This window comes from Temnothorax curvispinosus, unplaced genomic scaffold (genome assembly GCF_003070985.1).
Source record: "Temnothorax curvispinosus isolate PA1 unplaced genomic scaffold, ASM307098v1 QBEX01017087.1, whole genome shotgun sequence".
Classification (NCBI taxonomy): Eukaryota; Metazoa; Arthropoda; class Insecta; order Hymenoptera; family Formicidae; genus Temnothorax; species Temnothorax curvispinosus.
Window position 1 is genome coordinate 119,765 of NW_020226867.1, and position 22,603 is coordinate 142,367.

General features: G+C 38.3%; 1 protein-coding gene across 1 annotated transcript in view; it reads left to right on the plus strand.

Annotated features, from left to right (window-relative positions):
- Positions 1-22,603, plus strand: part of LOC112467235 (tolloid-like protein 2) — a gene marked incomplete at its 3' end in the record, with an annotated part of 97,870 nt that overhangs the window by 41,620 nt on the left and 33,647 nt on the right. Inside the window, exons 6-7 of the mRNA XM_025035759.1 lie at positions 476-721; positions 793-1,013. Coding sequence (XP_024891527.1) covers positions 476-721; positions 793-1,013 — 467 coding nt within the window. The remainder of the gene's footprint in view (positions 1-475; positions 722-792; positions 1,014-22,603) is intronic.

Here is a 22,603-nt window from a genome sequence, read left to right on the forward strand (position 1 = left end):
TTAAGATTATACTTAAGATTTATTACTTAAGGAAAGTAATTTCTAATGACTCATATTATATTGTGCGTACTAAAAGTTCTGGAACGGCCAATTATCTCAAAAAGTATTGGTTTATTGGAAAAATGTTTCAGCTAAAGTTGGTGGGTTTAAAAGGGGCCCAATAGAAATAGACAAATCTTATTAGATTTTAGATCTGAGGCCCGTGTTGAGCCCAGAAGGAGCACTTAATTGGCCTCCTTTGAACCCTCCAACTTTTGTCTGATTTGTTTAAATAAACCAATACTTCTGAGATAATTGGCCGTTTCGGAACTTTTAGTACGCATGATATAAACAGATATATTTAATCAAAAATATTGAAATAAGAAAAAAGTCATAAACATGATTTTTATTAATTTAATATAATGCTTGCTTTTATATCACTAATATAATATTTGTAACTGATATAATATAATATTCATTGCTGTATGTTTGATAGGTACATTTTTGAAACGGAATACAAGATACCAGGCACCGCGGCGCCCGATGGCAGTTGCACCTTTACTTATCGTAGTTCTTCTCGTAAACGCGGCGAATTCAATTCACCGCGATATCCTAGCAATTATCCGAGCGACACGAATTGCACGTATCTTTTCCTGGCGACGCCAAATGAGCAGGTTGCTCTGATCTTTGATCACTTTAAGGTTCGCACGAGAAACGATAATGTGACAGTAGGACATTATGGGTGAGTGAATCATAATTATGTCTTGTAGTGTTACATATTGATCAAAATCGATATTGTTTGGTGTTTATTAGATACGAACTCTGCCAGGATGATTGGCTGGAGATTTACAATATGTACCGAGATGAGACGGAGAAATTGATAGGAAGGTATTGCGGTGTGACCGCGCCGGGCCCGGTAGAATCTAATCTCGGTGCTCTTGGCTTAAAAGTAATCTTACATTCCGATTCGGAGCTTGTCTATAGTGGCTTTAAGGCGCGTTACACTTTTGAGATCGCTAAACCTATTTTTGGAGGTATGCCTATAGGCTTTGTTATTCTTTCGTAGAAGAAAAGTAAAGAAAAAATAATTAAATTTATAATCTTTTACGCGTAAATTTAAATTATTAGTCTCTAAATTAAAAAATTTGGTAAAATTGCATATTAGTGGCGATTTCAATGATCTTGACATGTAATGTAAGTATATTTTTGGATGCGCTAAAGATATAATCTAACCTCTCGGAAAAAAAGGATTAGATCTGACCAGATCAAATTATATCGCAATGTGATATCGGTAGATAAAATTATATCTGGTCAGATATGCTCAGATATGATACTTCTCATGTCTGCGCAGATCTGATCATATACGTGGTGTGTCCAAAAAGTAATAAAAATTATTTTTATATGCTCCTCAAGAGGGCTGCTTAAGGAAAGTAAGGATCGAGGTAATTGAGGGGGAATCTCAGGTATACGGTTGAACTCTCTTCAGTTGAGCCTAAATCTTTCGAACGGTCGGTATGTTACAGAAGTGCACTCTTGTTTTTCAGTCTTGTCGCAAACGAAAATGCAGAGGACCATCGAGCAGCGTTTTTCCTTATCTACGATTTGTCTGACATTTAAACGTTGATCCTGATCCAAAACAGCCTTAATAACGGCCACGGTTTTCATCGGTTTTTGAACGTTGAAGATCGCCCAAAGCTGTTCATCCCCGACGGCTTCCATACGACAAAGCAGCTTTCCCATACGCTGTCTTTAACATTTCTAACGTTTCTGGAAAGCTGTTTTTCTAAGTGCCACGCAAAATTTAATTGCGTAACGCTGCTCGACGCTCCTCTGCATTTTTGTCTGCGACGAGAGCAAAAAACAAGAGTGCACTTCTGTAACGTACCGACCGTTTGAAAGGCTCGGACTCAGGAGGATCCAACCGTATACCTGAGATCCTTCATCTTCAACTACATCGACTTCCACTTTCTTTACGCAGCCCTCCTGTAGAGAATAAAATAATTATTATCATTACTTTCCGGACACACCATGTATGTTTATATATAACTCATATTTGTGTGGTATAAAAAATTATTGTGCTAAGATGATATCTCATAACGCAGCGTTCTTGCCAGCATGAAATTCCTGAACGATATTTGTATAAAATTGAGAAATTAGAAGCAAAATTATCAAGAGACACGGTAGTGTCTCGCGCCAAGTACACGCGAAACGAGACCGCACTGTGACTCTTTTACGCGAACGCACGAGTTGCGAGTAACCGAAATTTTGAGATCTCAATAACGAGTGAACGGATCAAGTTCTAAGTAGCCTTGATCGATAGCTTGGGTTTGAATTATATAATAAGAGCGGAGATATTACGATGCAAAGTCTGAAATGTTAAATTTTACAATTAAGAAACGTCGTCGTTGTTGTCGTCGTCCCCGTACGGTTGCTTTTGCCTTGATAGATGGCGTTTGAGAACATCTCAAGCGTGCCCCCCCCCCCGGGGCCCCTCCATGATAAGGTTGCTTCACTGGAAAGAGACAGCATATACGCGTACGTGTGCGCTGATCGCTCAGTGCGTTCGCGCGAACAGCACGCTGTCAGTCAGTTGTAACCTAGAAATACATATCGCGTTCGCGCGTAACACCGTAGTCTCTCATCGTTAAATACTACGATTGTTTAATTCCAAATTTTGGTCGCGTCACGCACAGATCGAAGTGCCACGAAATTAGGATGTGGGTGTCACAAGAAGCGAAATATTAGCGGGTCAGAGAGTCGCAGTCGTGTAGTGACAGTCGTGATCGTTACTATGTTTACGCAAGCGTTACATATGTGTTACAGTCAAAGCCCGAAACGCAGGCATTCCTAGGATTGACTAGTCAATCCTGGGGAACGACCAAGCGTCTTAGTCAAAGCCCGAAATAAGTTTTGCGTTTCGGCTTTTGACTAGTCAATCCTAGGAATAACTAATACGGCTAGTCAAAGTTAGAAGCTAAAAAAAAATTACTTCGGACTTTGACTAGTCAATCCTAGGTGTGGCTTAATTCGGACTGTGTGACTGTTAACAAATAAAATCAAGATTTTTTTTACTAAATTAAGTTCTTATTGTTATTAATGCCCCGCGACGCGAGATATTAAACGTTAAAGTTGACAGGTATCAGGTTATGATTCCTGTTATACCGACGAGCTGTAGCGACTACGGCGACTACTGGCGACTACAAACATGCCCTGTGGCCGCTCAGTAGCCGCACGCGCATGCAAAACTGCGCCAATTTTAAATGAATCAATCGTGCAGAATAACCAAGCATCTCGATTCAAGCAGGTAGGTCTCACGCTGGGAGTTTCATTAGTTTAATTATGCGTGGGAAGCACACACACACACACACACACGGAGGGTGCAAGGGGGGGCCTTCGGCCCTCCCTCCCCCGCACCCATCCCGTCGGTAGGCAGCGTGAACCTCGCTTTACAACATAAAGTACATGCTAAGTTGTAAAGCGAAATTATAAAGCACATGCATGGAGGGGTGCAAGGGGGCTTACATGCGTGAGCCCACGTGAACAGAAAGGCTTTTCTCCCCTGCACCCTCCCCCATGCATGTACTTTATAATTTCGTTTTACAACTTAGCATGTACTTTATGTTATAAAGCGAGGTCCACGCTGCCTACCGACGGGGTGGGTGCGGGGGAGGGGGGAGGCAAAGGCCCCCTCCTCGTACCCCCCCCCCCGTGTGTGTGTGTGTGTGCTTCCCACGCATAATTAAACTAATGAAACTGCCCTAGCGTGAGACCTAACTGCTTGAATCGAGATGCTTGGGTTATTCTGCACGATTGATTCATTTAACATTTGCGCAGTTTTGCATGCGCGTGCGGCCACTGAACATGCGTATGTGGCCACAGGGCATGTTCGTAGTCGCCAGTAGTCGCTACAGCTCGTCGGTATGACAGGAATCATAACCTGATTCCTGTCAACTTTAACGTTTAATATCTCGCGTCGCGGGGCATTAATAACAATAAGAATTTAATTTAGTAAAAAAAAACTTGATTTTATTTGTTAACAGTCACACAGTCCAAATTAAGCCACACCTAGGATTGACTGGTCAAAGTCCGAAGTGATTTTTCTTTAATTTCTAACTTTGACCAGCCGTATTAGTTATTTTTAGGATTAATTAGTCAAATGCCGAAGTGATTTTTCTTTAGTTTCTAATTTTAACCAGCCGAATTAGTTATTTCTAGGATTGACTAGTTAAAAGCCAAAACGCAAAACTTATTTCGAGCTTTGACCAAGACGCTTGGTCGTTCCCCAGGATTGACTAGTCAATCCTAGGAATGCCTGCGTTTCGGGCTTTGACTATAACATATACACTAACTTACGATAATTCACTTGTTTACGCGGGATGAATTTTCATAAGTTACTACAGGATCCCCGTTTACGTGGAAGGATTATAGTATAAATAAGTTACTATAGAAGTAACTCTCGCGTAAACGTAGTATAATATACGTCGTGACAGAAATGTGTGTGCGCGCGCGCGCGCGCGCGCGTGCGTGCGTGTGTGTGTGTGTGTGTGTGTGTGTGTGTGTGATCATCAATATATCATATATATATTTTTATTTATTTTTTACCTTCTTTCTTTACCTACTACAAACTTAAAAAAAATTGCTTGCTTTTACACTATTTATAGTTATATTTATATGGATGGATTAATCTTCATCACTATCTTTATTAATAATAGACGTGATGCCGTCTGTTTTAAATATATTTAAATATATTTAGTATTTAAATATTTTTAATATTTTTTTATTTTATTTTATTTTTTATTTTTATTTTTTTATTTTACTTTATTTATTTTATTTAATATATTTTATATTTAATATTAAATATATTTAATATTTAAATATATTTAAAACAGACGGCATCACGCCTATTATCAATGAAGATAGTGATGAAGATTAGTCCATCCATATGAATATAACTGTAAATAATAATATGGGAGTGATTATGTGAACAAATGTGTATGTGTACTTCATTATTTTGAGTGTATGTGTACGTGTATGTGCATGTTACTTCATTAATAAACATTTGATTTAATACGATTATAGTTTATTTTTTTATAATTATTTCAATTTACTTTATTTTATTATTTTTTTAGTACCTGCACCTATTTATTTAATCAATTCCGGAAAATTACTTGTTGTAGAATGCCATTCCAAGATTCTAAATAAAAATATAGCGATGGTACCAAAAAGCTGTAATAATTAAAAAAATATATATATTTTTTTAAAGTACTTTTCACCCATTTTATTGGTTCGAAAAAATTACTTGTTGTAGAATACTAGCCCAAAATTTTACATAAAATATATAGCAATCGTACCAAAAACATATCATATTAAAAAAAAATAAAAAAAAAAACTTTATTTTTTAAAAGTACCGTTTACCTATTTTATGTCTGATAGGAACCTACTCCAAGATTCTAGAAAAATTTTTTCGTAATTGTACAAGAAAGATATCGGAACTGAAAAAATCAAGAATATTTATTTATTTCTTTTTTAACAATGTTTCTGTCATCAGAAACCTTTCCTGAATTTTTCACAAATGTGTCTCAATGATATCTACAACATATTAAAATTTCATCAAAATTGGTTAAGCCGATCAAAAGATATGAATTATTTTCGAAAATTTTATTTTTATTTTTTACAGCAAAACGGTTCAATATTAAGGGCTAATATTTGACTAAATTGTAAGTGACACTGATGGCAATCAAAGCAAGAAAAATGAGCATGATCCGTGTGGGGGCACATTGACCCTTTTTATCCGGCTACGGCCTTTCTATCAGTATTGTAGCAAATATTGCAACATAATTGCAGCATTCCCAATTTTATTCAGATTTCGTCATATAATCTTATAAATCTTTTCCTATCGGGGTTGAGTTAGGTTATCAAGAGACAGGGTAGTGCACGATTATAAACAAGTCTGGACACTCCTATTCCGGAAACATAGGAGAGAGTGAGACTCAAGTGAAGCTAGAAAACCAAAAAATGGTCAGATATAGTAAAACTCTACCGCGTATGCACGTGGGATTGCTGCATGCTTTGAATGATAAAAATAAATAGTTTATTACTTTCAGGTGTTTAACCGTTTAACAAATAAGCATGTAACCAATAACAAAAAAAAACACGTTTTCTCGTTTACTATCTTTATCTGACGCCATATTGGCTTCATTCAGGGAACGCTTCCCAAGCCGAAGTGTCCAGACCTGTTTATATGATCGTGGAATAATGTTTCGCGCCAAGTGTACGTTCAAAGTAAGGCACTGGCGGCTGCCGCTATATTTATATCCCCAACTAATTGATCGCAGGCAAGATTTATCGTTCAGCTATAATGAGTAAACCGATGCATTTCTGGGCTCAATCGATTTATTGAGTTTATATTCTATAATAAAATTTTTTTTACTTTTTATATAATAAAACTCTCTTTTGCTCTATATGTCACATATTCACTCTACACCAATAGATCGATACATACGCCTCACACTATTTCTTTTTAAGAACAATGATAATGTTAAAACATCCAGAAATCTATTGAGCATGTTATTGCGAATTCCCAGTAAACCCCATTGCACACCTGCCCAGATAGCCAAGAATGCTGAAATCACATTCATGTTCATTATACATTGTTGGAAAATTTGTGTTAAATATGACATAAATTACATGTCCCAGACGGTCTACTCAAATTTTTGTTTTAATTTAACATAACATGGATGTGTTAAATGATAACACTGATACTATGTTAAAATATTTCAACAGAAAAGAAATGTAATTTTGATCGTAATTTGAGGTTAATTATGAGTATAATTAACATAACTTTTATGTTAAAGTTAAGATTGTAAGATAAAATTAACACTCTTTTTCTGTAAATTTTTATTCCTACTTCTATTATAGAGTAAAATTATTGAGAATCTGACTTGCTCGAAAAGTGAAAGCGAGCAACGTAAACATTCGAGAACGCTCGATTTGCTCCAAACCGCGAGTATTTGCGTCCCCCATTTTTTTTTGTGTTTTCTCGAGCACACGGCTCGCAGGTGTACATTGCGTGATCGCACGTACCGCGCCCAATAGTCTGTTCGCTAGATGATTTGGAGCCAATCAGCGTATCTCACGTCACGAAATTTCTCGCGGCCTAACGCGAAGCTCCGGCCGCGTTCCCTTGCTTGCACCGGCCGTGAAACCAGTGAGCTCTTGATATACTCATAAGCGAAGCTCGTGCAGATCATCGAGCGATCGTGGAAATATCGTAACCTGGAGTCTTATTCTATCGCATCAAAGTAGCGAGACAAATTGTAACGAATGCTACATAACGCGAAATAAATTGATACGTGTGACAATATCTTATCGCCTGATTTATTGTGCCTTACCTTCGGCGCATCGCGCGAACCTGACCGAGCGGTCCACTAACAAAAATCAACACTCTTTTTCTGTAAATTTTAACACATTTAATAAATACATTGAAATTGTGTTACTTTAACTTTTTTTTTTTAATTGAGGTCTTCCGTAGCCCTCGGCGGGGAACAGGTGAAGCGTAGAAAGGAAGGAAAAGTGCGTCGGAAAAAGGATTTATAGAGGAGAGAGAACGTGGAAGAGGAAAGGCAGGAGTGCAGGAAGCGGAAAGGAAGAGAAATAAATGGAGGCAAGATGGTACGGCAGATGGTAATACAGTGGAACGGCAGAAATCAGTTCGAGAAGAGGAGACTGGAGAGAGAGGTTAGGGTGACGGCGAACTTGGGCGATGAAGAAAGTGGCACCAGAGGCGAGAGTGGTAGAAGGGGCCGCGCGTCTTCACAACGGGTGCGACGGATAAGCGGCGAGATCAAGATATCGAAGGAAGGGATCGATAGAATGTAAGAAACGCACGTGGCGGAAGTCGGCATGACGGCGTGGAGACGGCGAGGCGATGGTGGGTCGATCGAAGCAGAGGAGCGCCCGGCGATAGCGCGTGGAATGAAATTGAGGTGGAAGACGAATACGGGAAGAAGGTGAAAACTGCGAGCAAAAGGAAGAAAGAAACAAGGAGTAGAAGAAGGAAAGGGAGGAGATAGATGGAAGAAAGGAAGTGGAAAAGTAAGTAGAGGAGAAAGAAGTGAGAGACAGGAGGGAGGAAAGACAGGTGGCATACACATACATACATACACCTGTCGAGGTTAAGGGAGAAAGCGAGAAAGAAAGAGAGAGGGTAGGATCTGAGAAAAGTTTGCTTGTAGGAAGAAAAAGGAAAAAGGAGGCGGAAGAGCGGACCGAGGCAGGATTGGAGAACAGAGGAAGAAGATAAGAAAAGCGGCGGGAATATACAGGAACGTAGGGAGGATAACAGATTGGAGAAGCGGAGAAGGCAAGAAAAATCCCGAGAGAAAGTCAGAGGAGGGAGGAGGATGGCTGGGGAAAGGAAGTTATAAAGGAAATTATGAAGGAACTGAGGGAAATGCGACAGGAAATCCTGAAAGATATAAAATGGGAAGGAAAAGAACTCAGGCAGGAAATGAAGAAGATAAGAAGGCAGCTGGAGAGGATGGAGAAGAGGCAGGATGCAGGGAGGCAAAGGAAGGAAGGCGGAGGACGAGGAGAAGCGGAGAAGAGGAGAGTGGACGAAAGCGATGGAGAAACAGATGTGGAGGAGAAACAGAGGAAGAAAGAGAAAGAAAGGGAAGAGAAAAGCGACAAAGGAAGGACAATGGAGGAAAAACCGAAACATGAAGGAGAGAAATGCACAGAAAGAGGAGGGGGTGACAAAAGATGGAGTAGAAGTTGGTGGGAGGAGGTGAGGAGCAAAGGACAAGCGAGGAGCAAAGGAGAAGTGAAGAATTAAGGAAATCTGACAGGAGAAAAGAGGGTAAAGGAAAAGGAAGAGACACGCAAGGGAGGATAACGGAAAGAAGAGGTGATATGAAAACGGAAGAGGAGAAGGAGCAAAGCGAAAGAGAGAGCAAAGATAGATCGGCGAGCAAGGTGGAAAGGAGTGAGTGGAGTACAGCTGGAGAGGAAGGAAGAGAAAGAGATAGAGAAGAAGAGTGGAAAGGAAGAGGCACAGAGAGGGAGAAGAGAAACGCATGGGAGATGGTGAAGAGAAGAGAAGAGAAAATGAGAAGCGAGAGAGAAAGAAGCGAAAGAGAGAGAGAGAGCGTATAGAGAGGATAGAGCTAAAAGAGAGAGAGCAGCGAAGAGAAAGAGATCCCTGGTATGGGGCGGATTAGAGGGAGCAGGATTAGCAGAAAGGAAAGAATTTATCAAGATTATAGCTGAGACGGTGTTGGATAGGAAGGTGGGGGTTAAAGGCGTGGTGGAGATAAAGGGAGAAGGAAGAAAGGAGTTACTGATAGTGGAAATGGAGGAGGAAAAAAACAAAAAGGAGTTTTTTAGTAAACGGTGGGAAATGATGAAGAGATGGGGGGTGACTGTGAACGACGAACTGACTAGACACGCGAGATGGAGGATAGAAGAAAAGGCAAGAAGAGAGAGAAGACTAAAAAACTCAGCGGTAGCCACGAGCAGCCGATTGTGGATCAATGGAAGAGAGATATACTGGAACGAAGACAGGAAGGAATGGAGGAAAGTGTGAGGAGAGTACAAGAAAAAGGAAGAGGAAGAGCAGTGCAGGAAAGAGAGAAGAGGGGAGAGAGAGAGAGAGAAAGAGAAAGGGCTTAAGATTGCAAATAAATTTTCTCTTTTTTTTGTTATGATTGTTGTAGAAGGGACGCTGAGGATGGAGGGGAGGAACTGTTGGACACGGACGAGGACGAAGCGGAACGGGGGGAAGAACAGAAGGACCGGAGAGAAGGCACTGGGAGGGGGGGAAAGGGAGGGTGATAGCAATATTGTAAGGTCGCACAAAGGCCAGGTTTTGATTAAAATTTACGGATATATGTAAAGGGTTGGCTACGTCCCTGTAGAACGCCATGTATCCCGAGAAGGGAATTATTATCTTTAATAAAAAAAAAAATATTTTTAAAATTGTTTTTAATAATTTTACATTTTAAATTTGTTAAGTTTAATTAACATAATAGCATATGTTAAATCTACACATGTATGTGTTGATTATTTTACACAAAAATTTTAACAAGAACCTCTTTTAACAAAACTACAAAAATTTTCCAACAGTGTACATATATCAAAATTTGTCCTGGGAAAAAGAATTAGATCTACCGAAATATAACCAGATTTGTTTTTTTAGCATATAAGACATTATAAGAGATATTTTATTTGTTCTTATATAATCTTATATAATCATATATGACTATATAAGAGTTTATCCAGCCAAATGCGGCCAAAATTTATATATAAGCATATAAGACTGTTTTTTATATGAACATATAAGACATTATAAGGGTTTTTTTCCCCGGGCATTGTTTGTCATATTTTAAATACGAGAAACGGATTTCATCGAGTGCCATCTATCCGGCATTTGCACTGGGTATAACAAAAACGTCGGGACATTGGATTATCTCGGAAAGATGACGTTTTCGGAAGAAATGTTTTATACAAAAGTTGTAGAGCACCAAGTTACCCATTACATGGTGATATTGGTTGGACCTTGAACAATCTTGGGAAAGTCACATTGAGTTTTTTAACCCTTCGCAGAACAAGTGGGGCTTTCAAAACCCACTCGATATTTCCATTTTGAATTTTACGGATATTTTACGGACTCATAAAAAAAACCTAAACAAGAATTAGGCATATATAACGGTATAAATAGATTCTTAAAGCCTTTAAAAGTATACTTGAATTTTTTCAGATTTTTTATGGCACCATTACAGCTTGAAAATCTTAACTGCCCTAAAACACCCACTTGTTCGACGAAAGCAGCAGAATTACACATGTTCTGCGAAGGGTTAAACAGGGACCTTTATTTTCCATGTCATATTCTTGTAGCTCTTGTCGAGACGTTTTCAAAACACTATGATAAGCTCTTTCGATAAGTATATTTCCTGAAATATTTTCATGACATTTTTTATATAAAATATGAAATATCTTGTAACGTATTCACTTTTTGATAATTTTATTTTTATACTTTTATACGTAGAATAATGAAAGGAATCGATTGTTGTAAAAAAAAACAGACAAAAATTATTTTAAAAAATTTAATTGCATTTTGTAGACGCATTCAATTTTGTAAAATTACAAATGTAAAAATTAATATTATTATTCATTTTCTTTTATTATTCTACGTATAAAAGTATATATTTCATATTTTCCATCCATCCATATCTAAAAAAGAGATGTAAAGTCGATACTCGAATCTATCAAAGTTTATTGTTGTCACTTTTTTGCGATGCCGATTGGTTCTCTCGCTGCGCTTACTTTATTTGCAGCTGTCGTTGTATATTTTGACAGTTGTGTGTATCAAGGAGTTAATAGTGTAATAGTAATGGCATTGTGTTAAAGCTAAATATAGCGCGTGCGAAGCGCGCGTCTGTGGTGTCTAGTATATTAAAAATGTCATGACAAAATTTAAAATATCTCAGGAAATTCTTAACGAAAAAAAAAAGCTTTATCTTAGTGTTTTGAAAACGTCTTGACAAGAGCTACAAGAATATGACATAAAAAATAGAAGTTCTCGTTTTAAAAACTCAATCTGACCTTGATGTGACTTTTCCAAGATTGTTTAAGGTTAAACCAATATCACTACATAATAGATAACTTGGCACCCTACAACTTTTGTATAAAACATTTCTTCCGAAAACGTCATCTATCCGAGATAATCCAGTGTCCAAACCTTTTTGTTACACCCTGTATAACCAGTAAATAACTCTTATAATTAAAGTAAAAAATGTAAAGTCTCTAATAATTATTATTCGAGTTGGTAGATAGATAGATAGATAAGATACTTTATTACCCCAAAGGGTCTAAAAGGGCGTTTTGTAGGGACGTACCCAACCCTGTACATCCAGTTTACAACAATTTACATACAATTAAAATACATATAATTTATTATAAACATGTTCCTCTTCGATCCTTTTCGTTGTCTCGTCCTCCTTGATCCTCTTTCGTTGAGTTGTTGGCTTACCCTTCCTCCCCTCTCACTTTCCTCCCTCCTCCATCTCGTCTCATTTCCTCTATTGCTTTCATCCATTCTTCTCCCTCTCCCTTTTCTCCTAGTAATCTCTCTGCCACATCCTGCCACCCCTCTCCTTCCCGTTCCACCCATCTCGTACACTCCTCCCATACATGCTCCCATGTTTCCTCTTTCTTTCCACACATCCTGCATTTTTTGTCCTCCTCATTTTCCCAGTATAGTCCTTCCCTCACTTCGTTACCCAGTCTAAATCTTGCAATCCTGTTCCATCTTGCTTCCTCCCATCCCTTCATTAGATAGTCCGGGATCCCGTCCTTCCTTATGCTCTTATACCATCTATTGTACTTTGATCCTACGATCTTTTCCATCCTTTCTTGTCTCTCCTTATCTCTTTCTTTCTTTTCAAATTCCTCCTCCTCCAACTCCTCTCCTCCTACCATTTCTACTCCGATCTCTTCCAAGTAATCTTTTCTCTCCTGCTCCCATCTCCCTATTACCTTTCCTCTCTTCCATCTCTCTTTCATTTCTTCCAAACACTTTCTCGCTATCTCTCCTCCTCTACCTTCTTCCAATTTTCTTTCAAATTTCCATGTTCTCTTGCTTGCTCTACTTCTTATCTTCTCTCTTTCTAGCTCGTCTCTGACCATATATCCGCATCTAAGATATCTCTCGTGAATACCTTCTACCTCCCTCCTCTCCTTCCATCCCCATACTTCTGCCCCGTATCCCATCACTGTCCATATCAGTGTGTCGTATAGCCAGATCCTTCTTTTGCAGTCCTTTTTCCACATCCTCTTCCCTATCCCCCATACTTCCCTCATTACTCTTGCTGCCTTCCTTCTTCTCTCTCTGATATGCGCCTCCTGCCCTCCATTCCCCTTCATCGTATACCCTAAATACTTGAATTTTTTAACCTCTTCTAATTTTTTTCCTTTCCACCTCCAGTCGTACTTCTTCTTCCTTCCTCCTCCCTTTCTGAATCTCATTACCTTCGACTTCTCTATACTCAGAGTTAGCCCTTTTCTGTCTAGATATCCTTCTAACCTACTTATCATTGATCTCATGTCCTGCTCCTCCTCTGCCAGCAGTGCAATATCATCTGCATTATTCGAGTTGGTAATTATTTATGTAAGTCTCCAAATAACTTCAACAAAAATTTTTAATGTAATTTATAAGCTATTAAATAATAATTAAATTGAAAATTTTTTCACTTTTGTTTATCCATCATTTATAAGCTTACAATGTACAAAATAACTGATATTTCTGTGATTGTCTTTTGTATTTTAGATATAATTGATGAAAATGCTTTTATAACAAATAACTAACATTTTTTGTTCATAAAAAAATATTTGTTTTCTGCAAATTATATTTTTATCATAATTTATTTTTATATGTATGATTGGTTTATTGCTTTTCCCCGTAGGGTTTACAAGGCGTTTTTGTGAGGAACGTACCCAATCCTCTTACAACACATCCCTGTATTACCTGGCCATTTACGACCTCACAATCATTATTTTCCCCCTCCCTCCCCGTACCTCTCTTCGCCCCTCTTCCTCTTCTTCTGAATTTATTTTTATATAATTATATTAAAGATATTTAATTGAATATCTTTAATTTGTTATATATAAATAAATTCATAATTATATATTTAAATATCACATTAAATATCTATTATCAAACATTTAATTTATTATAGTTAAACATGGCTAGATATCGTCAGACCTTAACAGTTGTCGATCAAGCACAACCACAGTTCGACTTTTATATCTGGACAGATATGATCAGATGTATAATAATGTATTTTGGATCGCATTCGAGAATAGATATGGTTATATTTAAACAGATACAGTCAGATCTGGACTGTTTTGATGAAATTCAATCACAGATATGGTTCGATCTGAGCAGATATGGTCCGATCTGAGCCCCCGGGAAAAAAAGATTATATATAATTATATATAAATATATATGATTGTTGATTATATAGGGTAAACCGGGGCACGTTGTCACACATTTGGTTCAATATTTTTTGTATTTTTTACATTCAATATTTAAGAGTACTTTGATATGCCAAAATTTCGAATGAACCCTCAGCTTCAATTGGACAGTATCGAATTTTGTGTGATTGTTACTCTACAGTTGTTACATAACAATAAATAACGACAGATCGTTTGTGACAATGTGCCCCGTGACCGGGGCGCGTTGTCACATCAAATGTAATTGCATGCAAAATGTTATCCAAACTGTATTCAACGTAAATATCAATATATTATAGTACGCAGCAATGTAAAAAAGTAAAATCCTTCACAGAAACATTTATTTTATTTCAAAAAAGTACAAAAAACACGAAGTTTTCGTCTTAATCTAAATACAAGAATTCCACTCGAATGCGCAACTTATTGATACACATTTTTTCTTTTATAATCATGTCGGTGATTAAACAAAATATTTTTACTCGTCATCGTCATCCGAAGATTTGCAATAAATTCCCATCAAATTCGTGACAACGTGCCCCGATGGCATTTTTTTACTTCAAACAGCCTCATGGCCGACACGTTTGAGATATTCATAAGGTTAGGTATTGCACGCGGTAGGTAAAAGTACATACTTTAAGATAATATAAAGTTCTATTCTGAAAAAACATAAGCTTCATGTCCAGTACGTTGAATATTAATACCCTCTTAACAATAAAAAAGTTTTATGTTCATTTGCGGCCTTGTTATAAACAATTAAACACAACCCAATTTCTGCATTTTCAACCCTTCCTAGTTCCCTTAAATATCCATAGCGATATCCATTGGATATCCATTAAATATCCAGTGGATATTTATATAAATAATTGCATGTCTAGTGGATATTGATTACATATTTGCGTGGATATTTATTCGATGTTCTTTATTTTTATATATGTCCATTATATACAAATAGAACCCCATAAAGCACATAAACGTTGAATCAACATCTTAAAAATATTATTTCTATAGATTTAAAAGAGGAGCCGGTCCGCAGATCCGCAGATGTCGCGATTTTGCTTTGCCGGGGACCTGCTTATATTCGCTTTCAACAGAAATTTACCTACGAGTTGGTCTTATCATTATGCGCCGCTTAGCGGTGTCGTTACGAACTAGTAAATATCTGTGGTAGACATGTGGTAGATACTTAGTAGACATGAATATGTGGATAACACGTGGATATCTAATGGATATCTTTGATAGATATTTTGTGGACATGGATATGTGGATAACACGTGGATATCTAATGGATATCTTTGATACACAGTTGGAAATGTTAAATATAATATAAATTACATGTCCCAAACGGTCCACTTATTGTGTTAATTTAACATAATGTAAATATGTCAAATTATGATATAAATATAATGTTTATAATTTAGTACAAAGTATAAAGAAAAGTTTGATGATATGTAAACGAAAATTTAATTTTCAACAAACATCTGTATAATGTTAAATATAAATAAAAAAAAATATTTTTTTAACAAAACTATATTATTTTTATGTTAATCTTAGGATTACATATATACATATATATATATATATATATATATATATATATATATATATATATATAGTAATGTATTATTGGTAAAACTTCTGATTAAGGGCGACCTCACCGATTTCAATGATCTTGATATATGTTGTCAAGGTCATGATTCCGAGTGAACTTCAGAAGGTTTTAGCCGTCGCTCGTTATTCGTTAAAAAGTTATTAACAAAAAAAGTTTGGAAAATATAGCAGCTATTTTGAGTATTGGAAGGCATAAATTTCTAATATATATGTCGAAATAGTTTACGCATACACTTTCCACGCGAGACGAGTTGTCACATGGGTTTGTGGCGTGCTTTACAAGCTCGTTTATATATTCAATTCAATTTATTAACTTCAGCTACATAGCCAAGAAGTGGACTTGGTTTACAAAATAACCCTAATCATTCATACCTATACCGCACACTCTTAATACATCCTTATTTTCTTTTTTTTATTTTACACTCTTTCTCTTTCCACAATTTCGTCAATACGTCGCCTTTTTTTTTCTCCAATACATCATTACATAATCTGTTTACAATCTCATTACTGCTACTCCCTAACCCTATGAACCAGTCTTTGGTGTAATCACAGTCTTCGATATAGTGCCTAAGATTATCTTTACCTTGATGACAGAAAACACACATCAATTTCTCCTCCAACCAATATTTATTACCCTTCTCCAAATTTCCACATCTTAATCTTATTAACGCTCTTACACTATTTCCTAGGTTTACCTTAACTAAGTTTTCCATTTTCAAATACCTGGGACCATCCAGACTCATATAGAGCTTCTTATACTTTTCATTATATTTTGTTTCCAATAATCTATTCTCCTCCATTGTCGTTGAACCTCCCAGTCCCTATGCACCAATTCCGACTTTATATCCCCCCCCCGCTGCTCTGATACACTCTATTGCTTGTACCCCCCAGCCGTTTCTATTATAATATAATTCCCTCCCATTACTGTACATATTCCCCCAATTATTTTTATCTTTTTCCATCCAACATTTCTTTACCCATCTATCTTCTTTTTCTGCCCTTGCTTTTTCTTCAAACTTCATTGCTCTTAGTCCCCATCCAATCCTCAACTTTTTAAGTCCCAATTCCCTTGACATCAAATATCTCGGCGTGCAGAAATCCAATCTAAAAACCCATCTGACGTAATCTAGCATGATCTTCTCTAACTCTTTCTTTTCCGCCCACCCCCAAATCTCCACCCCATATGACAACACGCTTTGCACTAAGTACTTAAATAACATCCATTTTCTGCAAAAATCATTCTTACAGATTCTTTCCCCCAATCCCCAGACTCTATTGGCTGCCATCCTTCCTTTACAACTCAGCTCTTTTATATGATCCTTATAATTTCCTTTATTATTAAATAACCCAGGTATTTGAAAGTCTGGACCTCCTCTAATTCCTTATCCTCCCATTTCCAGCTCTCCTTTTTCTCTTTGTTTCTTCTGTTAAAAATTATAACTTTAGTCTTATCCACACATAACAACAGTTTCTTTTTCTTTAACAGTCTTCTTAACGTGTCAATCATATCCATTAACGCAACTCTATTTTTTGCCACAAACACCATATCATCCGCATATTCCAACGACCATATCCTATCACTGAGTAACGGCACCCTCCCAATGTTCCTATCCTTTAATGCTTTTCCTATATCTGCAATATACAAATTAAACAGAAGTGGACTCATCACACAGCCTTGGCGAACTCCTTTGTGTGTCCCGAATTCATCCGTCAGCCTTTCTTTTGTTCTTACGCCAATCACCGTCTCCTCATACACTTTTTCCAATCTTCTTATAATATTCAAATTTACTCTATTGTCCTTTAGGGTTGACTACAGTTGTTTCCTATCCACATTGTCAAACGCCGCCTTTAAGTCTACAAAAAGTGCATACACCTTACTCTCCTTCCCTCCTTTTTTTTTCTCCCTTTGTACCAAATGGTTCAGAATGAAGACATTGTCTATCGTAGACCTTCCCCTTCTGAAACCAGCCTGACTCTCGGGTAGTAATCTCAATCTCTCTACCTCCAGCTCCAATCTATTCCTAAGAATATCTCCGCGTAGATCTTGTATGCCGAGCAAAGCAGAGATATTCCTCTGTAGTTTCCCACGACCTCCTGGTCTCCTCTCTTATGTAGAGGCACGATTATGGACGTCTTCCAATCCTTCGGGAGATCTCCCTCCATCCATATCTGTCTTATCAGCTTTACCAGACCATTTCTGACAAACCTACCTCCGTATTTCCATGCTTCCATGAGAATACCATCCACTCCTACAGCCTTCTTTGTCCTTAACTTTTTCACCGCTTCGTGTACCTCCTCTTCACTCGGCAACTCCTCTTCCTTATATTCCTGAACTCCCGGAGTCCTCACAGGATTACTGCTATTCCCATAGTCCATCTGCCCTTCCGTTCCCTCCAATAACTCCATAAAATGTTTTTTCCATGCTTCTTTCCTTATATTGGCTTCCCTCCATACTTTCTTCCTCCTTTTCCTGTTGATAAACTTCCATACCTCTGCCACGCTCCTCAGGTTCTTTAACTCTATCTCTTCTTCTTCTCTCTTCTCTTTTTGCTTCTGCTCCGCCAACTCCTTCAGCTTCCTCTTCTCCTCCAAAAACTTATCTTTCCTTTCCTTTCTCTTCCTCCATTTTTTGTAAAGTCTATGCATCAACCTCTTTTTCCTTGTACACTGCCTACCACCAATCTTTGTGTCCTAGTTCTTACCAGTTTTCACTTTCTTCTTTACTAGTGCCTCTTGGACTACACCTTTCAGCTTCTGCCATTTATCTTCCACCGACCCCCGCAACCCGTTCTCCCATATTACATTATCCGTACTTTCCCTATACTTCTGTATTGCTTCTTTGTCCCAGCAGATCCTCCATATCTCCTCTTCTCTTCTTTCTTCCTTTCCTTCTGATTCCTTTTCCTCTCTCCTTCCTTCCAGCGTCACCATAATCGGCATGTGGTCCGAGTCCACTCTGTCCCCTATACTAAATTTTTGCACGATGTCCCGCGCTTTTTCATTACAAAGGACGTAGTCTATTACGGAACTACCCCTTGCCCCTACGAACGTATATTCTCCCTTCCAATCGTCTGCCGTTGTACCGTTCAGGACGTACCAGCCTTTATCCTGTATAAACTCTATAAGCCCCTTTCCGCCGCTACTTACTAACTTATCTTTACTTTTCCTTTCTACCCCACCATCTTCTTCCTCTCCACCCCCCATTTCGTCGATCCTAATGTTAAAGTCCCCCCCTATTAACATAAACTCACCGTCCATTCCCTCTGTCACGTTATCCAATACCACCTTTAAATCATTCCAGCACTCCTTATTATATATCGAGATAATGTGCATGCTTTTTTCTCCCTTCACGATTTCCGATATTAACACCCCCTTCTTTTGTTTACCTATAATTTTCGTGTTCTGATCTCCCCAATTTTTCCTTTTACCTATAATAAAGCCCCCTTTCGCTCTACCCTTCTTCTTATCTCTAGTCGCAAAACTGCATTCCCAAACGTGTGTCTTTGGGAGCTTTACTTTTAGCTTTTCCCACCCCTTTTTATCCACCCACGTTTTACACATACTAATGAAATCGTACTTACATATAAATTTCCAAAAATCTTTCCCTTTATTCCCTACCCCCGCCATGTTCCAAAACATTACCTTCCTACCTAATTTATCATTTCCCCCTCTGCTTCTCTTTTCCCTTTTCTTCCTATCCTTCTCCTGCGTCCGTCCCTCCACCGTCCTCTCTTCTTGGCCGCCTCTTAGAAATTCTTTTTTTCCCTAACTTCCCTCGCCTCCTCATTCCAAATGTATAATTTTCCATCTATATTTAATTTCGTATATCCTACTTTCACGCTCTTTCCTTTCTCTCTCTCACTTCTAGCGCGCTCCCTCAGTTTCCTCCGCACGTCTCTTTCTTCCTGCAACATGTCATGATCTATGTATACTCTCCTGCCCACTAGTTTCTTTTTCTCCTTCATTATTTTCTCTTTCACTTCCCAGTTGATCAGCTCCACAATTATCACCTCCTTTCCTTCTCTACCTACCACCTGTACATTTTTCACTTTTTCCCTGACATCAAACTCCTTATTGAGGAATTCACCTGCTGTATCCCTAATACTAGGGATCCTCTAGAGAGGGATCGGACTAACCGTCGCCATTTGTTTCAAAACCGGAAGTGGTATATTCAGCGGCAAAACTCAAACGTGTTTCAATGCAAATGTGTATATTTTATATAATTAGACATGACAGACGCGCGTGTTATTTAGCTTTAATTATACAATTCCTATTACATTATACTATTAACGAATTAATACATAAACTGTCAAAATAAGTAATGATAGATGTTTACAAAATAAGTGCAATAAAAAAGCAATCAGCATCGCGGAAAAATGTCAACAATGAAACTTTACATGACTTTTTTATGAGTGAATTATTCTTATACAATGAGAAAAATAAAATATTTCATATTTAAATACCGAAAATGTTGTACAGTAATTCTTACAGTTATAGTTTATTTACAAATAATAAAATATAAACAAATTCTTTCAGTGGTAATTGGTGCGCAAGAGTTCCTTTCGTAAAAAATATTTATTGATTCGTAAAAAATATATATTGATGACAAAAAACAGATGTAACTTAAAAGAATAAATATATAAATGCAAAAATGTTCAAAAATGTGTATATGAAGTGTTTGAAAATTGCTGAATCGTGTAAAATTAATTTGTGTATAATAAATGTATAAAAAAATCTTGTAAAACTTGATCAGTCACATTTTCGATTTATATTTTAATCTTGGTGTCAAGATCGGAGGATAATCCAGCGGTGTCTTGATCCAAGTGCCGTCCTTGCGTTTCATGTGATGCCGATTCGACGCAAACTGCTATAGGTACACGCTGGCGGGCACCAGACGAAATCTTCTGTGACATTCGGGTCGTAACGCCTCGTCGGAACGGAAGGTCTCGGTCGCGTATTTCCAGAAATGCGTGAAAAATGGCAGGCAGCTTTCTAAATCGTACACCACCGTCTTTCATCAGGCGCGTAGATGAGAATAGCCTAATAGTCCTACAAAAACAGAGCAACGTTTCACGTGAAATAATCATAGACGAGGCAAGGGCACCGTAAAGTTCCTTAACTAATTATCGTTTCGCTGGCGTACTAACCTACACGACTAACTTGTCCTCGTCCTTCTTCGATCGTTGACGCCAAAGGAGAACGCTGCGTCGTAGGTTGACGACGACGACGACGACGACGATGACGATAACGATGACGACGACGACGGCGACGACGACAGGGTATACCGTGACGACGCGGTTTTCTGTCTCCTGCGACTGCCTTTCTCCGTTCGCGCGAGCCACGCTCTCTCCGTCCGTTCGTCTTCTTCTTCTTCTTCTAGTTTATGGGGCACGTTTTTCCTTTCTCCGGATAGCATCGGCCATCCGTCCGTTCGTCCTTATTCTGCTTTACTCGCTCTCCTCTCCTCGTTTCGTTGCGATTTACGGTCACGCGCACGCGTGTGTGTATGGCTCTATCTCTCTTACTCGCTCGCTCTTTCTCTCTCTGTTTCCGGTTTTGAAACAAATGGTCGCCGACCAATAGAAAACGATACCCGCTTAGTCCGATCCCTCTCTGGAGGATCCCTACCTAATACTACCTTCCCCTTTATTCAGTCCTCTTATCACTATATTATTTTTCTTTTCCTTCCTCTCCTTTTCCTCTAGTGTTCTCTTCAATTTTCTCACTTCCTCCATTGTCACCTTCATGATTTTCTCTCCTTGTAACTTCGTGTTACCATTTTTTTTCAGCAGATAGATTGCTCTCTCCGCCACCTCTTCAGCTAAATTTTCGTTTTTCCGGGTTCCTCTATTTCTTTGTCGTTCTAGATCTTCCATTCTTTTTTCCATTTTATCCAGCCTACCCTCTAGCCTTCTCTTCTTCGTCTCCCATTTTTCTTCTAGCCTGTTCATTTTGGCTTTAACTTCACTCATTTCTTTCCTCATATCTACCATTTCTTCCTTTATTTCTCTCAGAATTGCCACCAATGCATCTTCCTCTTCTCTCTTCCTTTTCTCCTCGCTCTTCTTCCTTTCATCCTCCAACCTTTTCACTTCAGGTGGAGTTCTGTCTACTCTGTTACACTTCTTGAAAATATCATCCGCACCTATCTCACATCTCTTTCTTTTTGCAATATTTATTTCATTTTTTTTGCTTATAGTTCCTTGCAAGCATTCCATAATACTCGTTGAATTCGATCTCTCTCTCCTCGCCTTCTCCCTTATTCTCATCCCCTCTACATTCCTCCCTTCCTGCAATGTTACGTGTGCTGTATCACACGGCTCCCCCTCCTTGACTCCGACGCGATACTCAGCCATCTCTCTCTTTGCCTCCGGTAGTTGTACTTGCACCGATACGCCAGGCGCCACCTGCCTTTCCTTTTTCACGGGAGAACCCTCGAGCGGCGATACGCGATGCTAAAGAAAAGAGAAGCAAATTCCCTATCTTATCTCTAGCCTATTCCTTTCTCCTCTCTGGCCTAACCTCAAAACTTCGACGTGTACTTATCCTGTTAATTATACCTCCCTCTCAGCAATCCCTTCTTTCCCTCCAATTTCAACGTTTCCTCCGCAAAACAAAACTACGCACGCCGTTAATCGCAGTACGCTATACCACAATCGCACTCCGCATCCACTCACACACGCATCCACTAACCAAGTCCAAGCTCGTTTATATATATACATAATGACATATTACATATTCTCTATTAATTTCCTGAATACACATATTTTATGTCATCTAGTTTAAGTAGAGGTGGTATTAACCAAGATAAGTTAGTCGATCATCTGTGTAAATATTTGTGGCGATATACAATAAACGAGTTTGTAAAGCACGCCACGAACCCATGTGACCGCAGGGGGACGGAACTTACGGCTTCCACGCATATACTTTCCACGCGAAACGAGTTGTCACATGGATTCGTGGCGTGCTTTACGAGCTCATTTAAGTAGAGGTGGTATTAAAC